At 66.1% G+C, this 10155-nt stretch overlaps 4 protein-coding genes across 4 annotated transcripts; 3 read left to right on the top strand and 1 right to left on the bottom strand.

Annotated features, from left to right (window-relative positions):
* Positions 1 to 404: 404 nt before the first annotated feature.
* Positions 405 to 952, top strand: TRX (Thioredoixin; the record flags this gene model as incomplete). The annotated part of the gene is made up of 2 exons (XM_005758078.1): positions 405 to 622; positions 697 to 952. 2 exons carry the CDS (start codon positions 405 to 407, stop codon positions 950 to 952), a joined length of 474 nt encoding a protein of 157 aa, XP_005758135.1.
* A 3096-nt stretch (positions 953 to 4048) lies between these two features.
* EMIHUDRAFT_250179 (hypothetical protein) lies at positions 4049 to 4606 on the top strand (the record flags this gene model as incomplete). The annotated part of the gene is made up of 1 exon (XM_005758077.1): positions 4049 to 4606. One exon carries the CDS (start codon positions 4049 to 4051, stop codon positions 4604 to 4606), a length of 558 nt encoding a protein of 185 aa, XP_005758134.1.
* Positions 4607 to 4825: 219 nt separating this feature from the next.
* Positions 4826 to 7763, bottom strand: EMIHUDRAFT_460181 (hypothetical protein; the record flags this gene model as incomplete). The annotated part of the gene is made up of 5 exons (XM_005758076.1): positions 6645 to 7763; positions 6123 to 6408; positions 5801 to 5980; positions 5614 to 5704; positions 4826 to 5509 (listed from the first exon to the last, which is right to left on the bottom strand). Exons 1-5 carry the CDS (start codon positions 7702 to 7704, stop codon positions 4826 to 4828), a joined length of 2301 nt encoding a protein of 766 aa, XP_005758133.1. The 5' UTR covers positions 7705 to 7763.
* A 1671-nt stretch (positions 7764 to 9434) lies between these two features.
* EMIHUDRAFT_77420 (hypothetical protein) lies at positions 9435 to 9647 on the top strand (the record flags this gene model as incomplete). The annotated part of the gene is made up of 1 exon (XM_005758075.1): positions 9435 to 9647. One exon carries the CDS (start codon positions 9435 to 9437, stop codon positions 9645 to 9647), a length of 213 nt encoding a protein of 70 aa, XP_005758132.1.
* Between the last annotated feature and the right edge of the window lie 508 nt (positions 9648 to 10155).

The raw sequence follows: 10155 nt of genomic DNA, 5'->3' as shown, positions 1-10155 counted from the left end.
CTGACACCTGCACGCGGGCGCTGCGGGACGGCACGTCTGGCAGCTCGGTTGGTGAGGGAGTTGCCGTCTTCCCTCCGGAGCCGATCCGTGCCGAGCTGTGTCGACGCCTCGCCACCGCCAGCGATGGCACCGCTGCCGCCACCGCCACCGCCGCCGCCGCCACCGCCGCCGCCGCCGCCTCCACCGCTTCCGCAGCGGCGTTTGGCTGGAGGCGAGCCATCCGAGAGGCGCTCGGCAGTGCGGGCGGCGCGATGCGTCTCAAGCGGCTGCGTGGCGCCGTGCTCGCGGCGCACGCGGCGGCGGGCACGGCCGAGGCGGCACAGCTGCCAGGGCGGGAGGAGGAGTGTCGGAGAGTATTTCGGCGCAAGCTGCGCCGGCTGGAGGACGTGGAGGTGGAGGGCAAGATGGTGGTGCTGCGAACCGCCGCGGCCGAGGCCACATTAGCCGCGACCGCTGCCAGTGCCGCCGCCGCTCCCGCCGCCGCCGCCGCCCTCGCCGCCCCCGCCGCCGCGCCGTCGGCGGCTCACCACCAAGTCGTGGCTCTGCGCAACGAGGAGGACTGGCGGATGATGCTGCAGGCGTCGATGGAGACGCCGGCCGTGGTCAAGTTTGACGCGGCATGGTGTGCGCCCTCACCAAAGCCAACGCCCTCTCCGCGGGAGTCGCCGCCCTCACACCAGGATTCCCTCGCTGTAGGTGCGCCCCCTGCCGCGCGGTGGCGCCCGTCTTTGCCGCGCTGTGCGCGCGGCACTCGCACTTGCTCTTCGCGCGGCTGGACGTCGACGAGATGGAGGAGTGCGCCACCGAGCTGCGCATCACCACGATGCCCACCTTTTGCGTCTTTCGGCACGGCAAGCGAGTCGAGACGCTGAGCGGTGCCGAGAGGGCGCCGCTTATGGCGTTGGTGGAGCGGGCGGTGGCGCGCCTCGAGACGCCCAAGGCAGAGCCTTGAGGCGCGCGTTTTATGCAGTCCGAGTCCGGGAGTGGCCCGGTGGCCGTCGCAGAGCTTCGTGTTGTCTCCCTCCCCTGCCTGTCTCCAGTGCGGTGCAGTTGTTGAGAGCGCGTCCGGCTCCGATGTGCTGCACACATTACTCACCTTGATCCTTGTGTGTGCGATGACGGATGAGCATGAGGGACATTTTAGACTTCATTATAGTGCATCTGGTTACGAGCATATCCATATGTTTTCACCCTCAACGTGTACACCGAACACAAAACGGCCCTCTAGGACACCAAAGCCCTCCAACGCTCCCCAGCTCCCCCCTCCTTAGAGTAGGATTAAGTAGGAAAACTTTCCTCTAAACCTCCGCCCCCCGCGCCCCGGTCCACCCCCGCTGGCGCTGTCCGGCCTGTGCCACAGGCTGACGCTGTGCCGGTGGCGATGGCGGTCTCCCGCGCCGCCGCCAGAGCCGCGAGCGCAGTGCCGCGCCTCTTGAGCTGGTCGCCGTTCTCCGACGCCCCACCCCAACAGAGAGTTGACCACACACCTCATATGGCAGCATGCACACTGCTCTCCGGCTCACAGCTCACACAGCCAGAGCGGCAGAGCAGCGTTCCGGAGCCGCCCAATCATAGTGGTGTACCCCTCCCGCCTCTCCGTTCGGGGAGTGGGGGAGTCCCATGCTCGCCGCCACGAGCATCACATGTGCCGTGGCGTCAGTCACACGTGCATCGCTCATCCGCAGTGCGCGCCAGATTCCGGACTGTCGGTGATGCGGATTGCTTGCTCTGCCACCCTAGGCGAAAGTCGACTCTGCCGCTGCCGGAGCGGGGAGCTCCACGGCAAAGCTCGCGGGCTCAACGTTACTGAGCCATCACCATCGGGTCTCGGGGCGCGTTTGGCGCGCCTCACGGGCGAACCGACCGGCGTCTCAAGGCCGACGCCGGATAGGCGCCTTACGATGTCGGCGATGGTTGCGCTCTCGAGGTCGGCTACGTCTATCGGCAGTGGGACGTCAATTCGGGAGGAGAAATCTGTCTTGCCACCCAGCGTTGTACCCTCCACAGGGCGTGAGACTCGTCGCAGGCGCCAGGTGCCAAAGGCGTTCCTTTTCCATGCGAAGAACGTGGTGAGCAGGCTGAGAGCCGCGAGGACGCAGGCGACTCCGACAACGGCCCAAACCACACTGTGATTACCACCACTGTTGTCGTCCGTCTCAGCTTTCAGGACAACGACGGCGGGCGGAGCACTGAACTCAACCGACACGCCGAGTATATCTCGCATGCGATCTAGGAAGCTGGTGTCAACAGCAGCGGCAGTGATTTCTTCGGCAGTTGCCCCACCGGCGGCCGGTAGGATGGTCACCTCCAAACGGTAATCGCCTAGGTCCTCCAATACCATCTGCTGGAGTGTGATGATCGTGCCAGCGCTGGCGAGGGACGATACGATGGCGAGCCCAACCAGGTCGTGATCGATGGCCTCCAGAGCGCGCTGGCGACGGTTGGCGCTGCCAATCTTGAGTGAGAAGGAGCAGGCACGAACATGGTCAGATCGAAGCAGCGAACGCGGCGGCGAGGGGTCTGGGTTCGGAGGCAGAGGTGCCGGGAGTGGCGGAGCCGGCGGCGGCGGCAGAGTCGGCGAGGGCGGTGGCTGTGGTGGCGGCGAGGGGTCCGGCGTCGGAGGCAGAGGCGCTGAGTCGGTAGGCGGAGCGAATGCCGGCGGCAGTGGCTTCGGCGAGGGCGGTGGCGAGGGGTCTGGGTTCGGAGGCAGAGGTGCTGGGAGTGGCGGAGCCGGCGGCGGTGGCTGTGGTGGCGGCGAGGGGTCCGGCGTCGGAGGCAGAGATGCTGAGTCGGTAGGCGGAGTGAATGCCGGCGGCAGTGGCTTCGGCGAGGGCGGTGGCGAGGGGTCTGGGTTCGGAGGCAGAGGTGCTGGGAGTGGCGGAGCCGGCGGCGGTGGCTGTGGTGGCGGCGAGGGGTCCGGCGTCGGAGGCAGAGATGCTAAGTCGGTAGGCGGAGTGAATGCCGGCGGCAGTGGCTTCGGCGAGGGCGGTGGCGAGGGGTCTGGGTTCGGAGGCAGAGGTGCTGGGAGTGGCGGAGCCGGCGGCGGTGGCTGTGGTGGCGGCGAGGGGTCCGGCGTCGGAGGCAGAGGCGCTGAGTCGGTAGGCGGAGTGAATGCCGGCGGCAGTGGCTTCGGCGAGGGCGGTGGCGAGGGGTCTGGGTTCGGAGGCAGAGGTGCTGGGAGTGGCGGAGCCTGCGGCGGCGGCAGAGTCGGCAAGGGCGGTGGCTGTGGTGGCGGCGAGGGGTCCGGCGTCGGAGGCAGAGATGCTGAGTCGGTAGGCGGAGTGAATGCCGGCGGCAGTGGCTTCGGCGAGGGCGGTGGCGAGGGGTCTGGGTTCGGAGGCAGAGGTGCTGGGAGTGGCGGAGCCGGCGGCGGCGGCAGAGTCGGCGAGGGCGGTGGCTGTGGTGGCACGGGCGTAGGGATTGGCGGCATGGGCGTCGGCACCGGCGGCATTGGCATTGGCAGTGGAGGGCCCAAACTCGCACCGACGCACGGTAGGCACCACATCGGTCCGGACGTTGAGCGCACTTGAATGCAGAAGTTCAATCAAATACCGGCGCGCCGGGTTTCACAGCCTTGTTCTTGAAAGAAAATACGTCGTATGGCGCTGTGCGCTGGTCTATGAGAGGTTGAGGTGCGAGCCCTTGAGGCCCTGGGGATGGGGGGATTCACACACCTTTCCTTGGAAAAGAAAAGGCCGAGCCTAGACGAAAGCAGTCCTCCTCCGGGAATGTACGTAAGAGCTGCATACCCGGGTACAAAAGAATACTGCCAGCCCAAGTGTCGAACCTTAACGGAATCTTTCTCGCCGCCGAAACGCGTTGTCCTCGCGCGAAATCACTGAAGCGCTCCGCGAACCGAATCATGACTGGCATTGGGGTCTTGGCGGGGATGGGCCCTCGCAGCACAGCGCCGTTTATTGATCTCCTGGTGACTGCGTGTCAAGAACAGCTAGGCTGCCAGCAGGATGACGACTTCCCTCCCATGCACATCCTCTCCTGGCCGACTCCTTTTCGTGTGTACGGTGAGGGCTCTGACTATGATGACTCAATGCGCGCCGCAATCGCTGCTGGGTTTCAGCGCTTGCTGTCCACGGAAACCTGCTTGGATGTAATTTGCATGCCGTGCAACTCAGCTCACGCATATGTGTCGGCGAAAGGGCCAAATAGGCCGCCAGGAGTCGATTGGGTCGGTATCGTTGAGGCAACTTTGGCCTCTCTGCCAGCCGGGGAGAGGGATGTGGTGCTCTGGGCCACACCCGGAACGGTGCGCAGCGGTATATACCAGGCCGGGCTGAATCAGGCATTCAACTCAGCTGTCACGGAGCAGCAACAACCTTCCGTTTCAGCGCTGATCACGAGCGTGAAAGAGGGCAACATCGCTGCGGCTTCAGCCTCTGTGTGCTCTCTAGTGGCGCAGCTGACACAGAGCCCAACGTCCTGCGAGGCGACACCCACTGTCATAGTTGCCTGCACTGACATAAACCCCGCCCTGCTCGCCGCCGGCGCCACTAAAGCTGGGCCTTGTCTCCTCAAGCTCGAGACGGTGCTGCTAGTTGACTCGGCCGCATGCTTGGCTGCGGCCGTTGTGTCTCGCGTGCAGATGTGAAACCAACAACTATGCAGAAGCCGCGCCACACAGCGCACACAGCTCTCACTATAGGTGCGCGCCGCGCATATCGCGCGCGCCCCCGGAGGCCGAGCGAATGTGCGCTGTGACCTCTGCGTTATCTCTGGGGGGGATGGCTTTACGATATCTCCCTCTGGGACTCTCTCGTCCGTCCGCGCGCAATCATCACGGCTATCCATGCAAACTCGACGTACCGTGCTAAGAATAAGAAGAGTAATAATAAGAATCAGATTGTGGTGTGCTGCTTGTGCTGCCGTTTAAAGCCGCTTCCGCCACCGCTGGCACCACCCAGCCTGTGCCGCGCGACCTCCCGGGCGCCGCCTTTGCCGTAAGCGGCTTTCCCGCCTGCGGCGCGCTGCACGCGTCATTCTTGGCGCCGACTTTGACGACCACCGTGTTGCCGGTGTCGACCTGTCGCAAGCAAGGCGCGCCCTTGAGGGTGGCGACCAGCTGCGCGCCGTTGAGCTCGAAGCCGGCGCAGCGCTCGCCATGCGCCTCGCAAATGGCGACGGCGGCCGCCGCACAGACCCGGCACACCGCCGCCGCCTCCTTGCGCTGCGCCTTGGAGCTCGCATTGGAGAGTGCGGCGAGGTCAAGGCCCTCGGGGCAGCCGTAGTCGTGCCCGCGCACCGCGCTCGAGGCGGCGACCCGCCACCTGGGCTTGCCGCTGCGCCGCTCGTCGTCGTAGCGCGCGCCGCCGCAGCTGCGGTAAGCGGGCGGCAGCAGCAGCGTGGCGGGGTCGTAGCTCGCCATCAGCGGCGGCGGCGTCGCGTCCGGCGCGAGCGGTGCCCACGCCGCGATGAGAGGCCAGTGGTCCGACGGCGGCTCCCCTCCCGGCGCCGCCCGCAGCACCTGCGCCGCGAGCGGCCGCATGCGGCGCGCCTGCGACGCGCGACCGGGGCCGCCGTGAGAGCGCGGTGTAGCTGCGTGGGAGTGCACGGTGCGCGGGTTGTGCGGCGACGCGCCATTGCGAAGTCGAGCACGACGTGCGGGTACATGAGGTCCCACGTGGCGAGCGGGTGAGCGGGGAAGGTTGGCTCGGGCGTGACGCCGAGCGCGGTGAAGGCGTCGACGTACCTGACCGGGGCGGCGAGGGCGGCGGCGGGGATGGCGGCGGCGGTGAGGGGGGTGGAGGCGGCGACGTGGCGGAGGCTGCAGAGGCGCGGGGCGCACCCGGCCGCGCGCAAGTGCCAGCGGGGCAAGTGCGGGTCGTTGAAGTCGCCCATCAGCAGGACGGGCTCTGCGCGCCCGCCGCCGAGCTCTCTCACGACGCGCAGCAGAGCGCGCGTCTGCCCGACCCGGGGGCTGCGCCCGGACTCGTACTCGACCGGCTCGTCCGGGTGCAGGAGGTGCCTACTCGGAGGTGTGGAAGCCGTGAGAAGAAAGCGCCGCTCAGCGCGCATACTTGCAGGTCCGAGAGGAGGAGTGCAGGCTCCCGACGAGGAGGGTGGGCGGGTCACCCGGCCCGACGGCGTGCGGCGCAAGGCGAGCCCACGCGAGGGTGCGCCCGCTCCCGAGCGGCGCCTCGCCCTCGCCCAGCAGCGCGAAAGCCGACGTGCGGAACAGGACCGTCGAGTCTGTCTCGCGCAAGCGCAGCTTTGGCGCGGCGCCCGCCGGAGGCTTGGCAGCCGCGGGCTTGCTCCTCGCCGGCGGCGGCTTTGCGGCGGAGAGGATCCGCGTGTGCGTCGGCAGTGCCTCCCCCAGAAGGTGCGCGAGCCCCACCGACTCCTGCACGCACACGATGTCGGCGTCGTACGTCTTTAGCGTCGCGACCAGCGAGCCTGTGGTGGCGCATCACGTGGGTGAGCAGAGCCGGCAGCCCGCCCCCTGACTCCCGACGCATCTCGCAGCGAGCCTCTCCGGCGGGAGAGCTGGTTCCCTCCCCAAGCGTTGAGGCTCAGAGAGGTGAGCGCGTAGCTGCCCGCGCCGTGCCACGCCAGCCTGCGTCGCACCGGCGGGCGCTCCTGGGCGCTGCCTCCTCCTCCCACACCCTCTGCACCCCCCACACCCTCCGCACCGGGGCCTGCACCGCCACCCGCCCGACGCTCCGCTGCACCCTTCCACCCGCCGCCAAGCTGTTCACAGCTCGCCGAGTCAAACTGCGGGAACCGCTCGGCGTCGTAGCAGCGGCCCTGGTGGGAGCAACCGTCGCAAGTGGGCGTGGCACCAGGCACCGCGCCACTTCCACCGCTGCCTCCGCCGCCGCCGGCGGAAGCGGGCTGCGGCGTTGGCGTTGGCGACGGCATCATCACCGCCGGCGCCGCAACTCCTTCGAGCCGCACGGCGACGAGCAGCGGCCAGTGCGCCCCCGGCGGCTCCGCCTGCTTGCCAAGCCAGCGCCGACACACCGTCGTGCCGAGAGCGACCGCCCCGCCCCCCAGAACGACACTCGCCGACTGGTGGGGCGGTGGCCAGCTGGAGTCTGCTGGGCTGGTTGCCTCCGCCGGAGCGCCAAGCGCCTCGAGACTGTCCTGAAGGTGATAGCGGCGACACATCTCGCGCCACCCGGTGGGCGTCTCGTCGGCGGAGATGGAGAGCCCGACGACGAGCGGCCCCGCCGCCGCAGCCGCAAACCGCGGGAGGTCGTTGCTTCTCCCAGCGCCGATGGCAGCCCGCGCCTTGCAGGCTCCACTCGAGGCGATGCGGGCGAGGCCCGCGGCCGGCTCTCGGGCCGAGGGAGCCTCGACGAACAGCGAGCGGCGCGCCCACAGAGACGGCACGCCGGCCGCTCCACTGCCAACGAGCAGCCGTCCGTGGTGCGGAAGAGCTGCGTGCACCGCAGACGAGAGGTTGCCCACCCGATCGTCACCGTCCGGCGCGGCGACCAGATCGGGGTCAGCATCGGACAGCAGTTGCTGCAGCGCCGCTCTCCGAATGCGGCCGAGCGGGACAACCGCAACAGTGAGCGCAAGAGTGCAAGGCAAGCCGTCAGGCGAGCCACCGTCAGGCGAGCCACCGAGCAAAGCCGGAGCACGCGAACGCCACAGCGGACGGTGCATGTTGGGCACCAGGGAGAGAAGCAGGATGACCAGAAGCAGCGGGACGTGCCACCATGAGCACATCCTTTGCTTGATCATCGTATCACTTGGCGCAGAAAAGCTGGCGTGCACAGCAGGGCGCTGGAGGTGCCAATGCTCGGGACGCTGTTGTGTACAGTGGGTTGCGGGCATTAAGAAAACAATATTTGGCGGCACGCCGCCGTTTCTAAGCCTTTCCACAGCCCTCATCCACCCCATGCCGTGGTTTCTTAGCTCCGGCCGGCACTCAAGCCAGAGAGAGCCGGCCCGAAGGATTTTTAGGTAAGAGGTAAGCTGCGGTCCGCGAGGGCGATGCCAGAGTCTGCCGCCGAGTCGGCTCTCTGGATGACGGGAAGACGCACACACGCGCCTCCATCTACTCCACTCAGAACACACCGCAGACTTGGAAAGTGACAAGTGCGCGCGCCGCAGGCGAAGAGAAATTTTGAGCTGGGGCTCCCCATTCGCATTCGTGTCCGGCCTTTTCTCGGGGCCGCGCCTGCGGCTCGCCGTGGTTTCTTAGATTTTTGCGGAAATCGCTCGGCGTGGTTTCTTAATGCTACGTTTTCTTAATGCCCGCAACCCACTGTATCCGCCGGAGCGAGCATTTCTTTCTTTTATTGTGGCAATCGATCGCTGTCGTGGGATCGTGGCAATCGATCGCTGTCGTGGGATCGCTTGTCATGTGAGAGCGTGGGTTGGGTTCTTCCCGTATCCGCTTTCTCTCTTTCAAAGAAAAGAAAGAAAGAAAACAGACAACCCAAGGGAGGGATGGGAGGACGGCACGCCGCCACCACACAGGGATTTTAAGGAGAGGTGTGTGGTGCGCTAGCCGTCGCCCACCCTAGGCGCCCATCGCGGTCCAAGCGCGAGTGCAACGCACCCGATCATCGGGCGAACTCTGCCATGGCCATGTGAAGGCAGCGGCGAGGGGTAGCAGCAGCAGCACACCGAGGAGCCTCAGGCGGCCGCAGCCCGCCATCGCCTTTGCTCTCGCCTGGCTTCGAGGCCGACGGACGGGCGGAACGGGAATTAGCGGTAAAACACCGGCGCCGTGGGCTGGCTCAGTCCCTCGTCTCTCTCCCTCTCTCTCCCCCCCCTCTCCTCTCTCTCTCTCTCTCTCTCTCTCTCTCTCTCTCTCTCTCTCTCTCTCTCTCTCTCTCTCTGTGTGTGTGTGTGTGTGTGTGTGTGTGTGTGTGTGTGTGTGTGTGTGTGTGTGTTGAATGAGTTTTTAGTGTGAGAGAGAGATTTTTGAAGACCAAGTAGTGAGTGAGTGTATGAGTGAGAATTAAATGAGTTTGCGGTTGATTTCTTATCTTGCAGCAATGAGCTCCTGCCGAGGTACGCGGTACGGTCCTGTCGACGAACGACGAGGGTGGATGTCGGCACCTGTGCGTGCTGTCGATGACGTCGCGTGCGCGTGGCATCAATACCCACACAAGTATGAAGAAAAAGCCGGGCGTGGTTTGCCCGCGATAGTGCTAGCACGCGCCAGTCCGCACCTGTGTCGAGCCTGTCTGCTGTGTGAGGGAGCATTTCCGAGTCACCATATGCGAGTCCTCACGCGCTGGGGGTGGCGAGTCGGTTGTGCAGTTTTCATGCCGCCGGCACCGGCGTCGCGAGCAAATTACTTTTTTTCGGATTCCCACGCCTTCGCTGCTCTCGGTGTCCTGTGGATGATCCGCTCGCTGGTTGTCCTGCTGCTGTGCGCGGCGAGCAGCGCGCTCTCTGTCGGGTGCCGAGCGAGCGTGGCCGCCTGCCGGTCTCCCGCCCCGGCCATGATGGGCAACATGGCGCCCGACGGCCCCTTCACGCCGGTGGTACTAGCCGGCAAGGTCGTGCTAGGCGAGAAGCTGCTCAACAAAGTGCGCGGCAAGCTCATCACGTACCACGCGCAGGCGATCACCGAGTTTTGCGAAACCTACGGCGTGGCGCGCGAGATGCGCGGGGCCCTCGTCAAGAAGGCCAAGATTGTTGGTGGCGACCTCGGCTTCTTGTCTTGAGCTGAGCCTCTCAGCTTACAGGCTGCAGACAGCGACGGCCGTCGAGGTTCTATGGGTGCTGGCCCTTTATCATTAGATTGCGCGCCGCAGCGTGCCCGTCTTAACTGTTATGCGTTGGCGTTCCCGCCCGCACACACGTTTTGTCGTGTGTGTCGTTTTGCGGGATCGAATGATCGCTCTCTCAACTCCATCCTCCTACCACTGTAAGTGTAACAACAAGACTCCACATATACGGTGTCCTCACACACGAGCGACACGAGATCACTACAAACTCGCTTGCAGCCGTGACAAACCGCACAGGTCGAAGCCGTAGGCGGCACGAAGCGTCGGACCGTCCCGGATCTCCTCGTCCGGCCGAGGGTCGCCCCCCCCCCCCTCCCTTTCCCCGTGCACGACGCGCCGCGTGCGCCTCGGCGAGGTCAGGTGTGAAGCAGATGCCTGACGACCTCTTCCAATCGCGGGGCGAGGCGGCGCGTCGCTCTCAGACGGTCTCTCAGATGGCGGCGCG

Source organism: Emiliania huxleyi (genome assembly GCF_000372725.1).
Source record: "Emiliania huxleyi CCMP1516 unplaced genomic scaffold EMIHUscaffold_884, whole genome shotgun sequence".
Classification (NCBI taxonomy): domain Eukaryota; phylum Haptophyta; order Isochrysidales; family Noelaerhabdaceae; genus Emiliania; species Emiliania huxleyi.
Note: the sequence above shows the minus strand (reverse complement) of the source record. Positions and strands in the feature narration are given on the sequence as shown.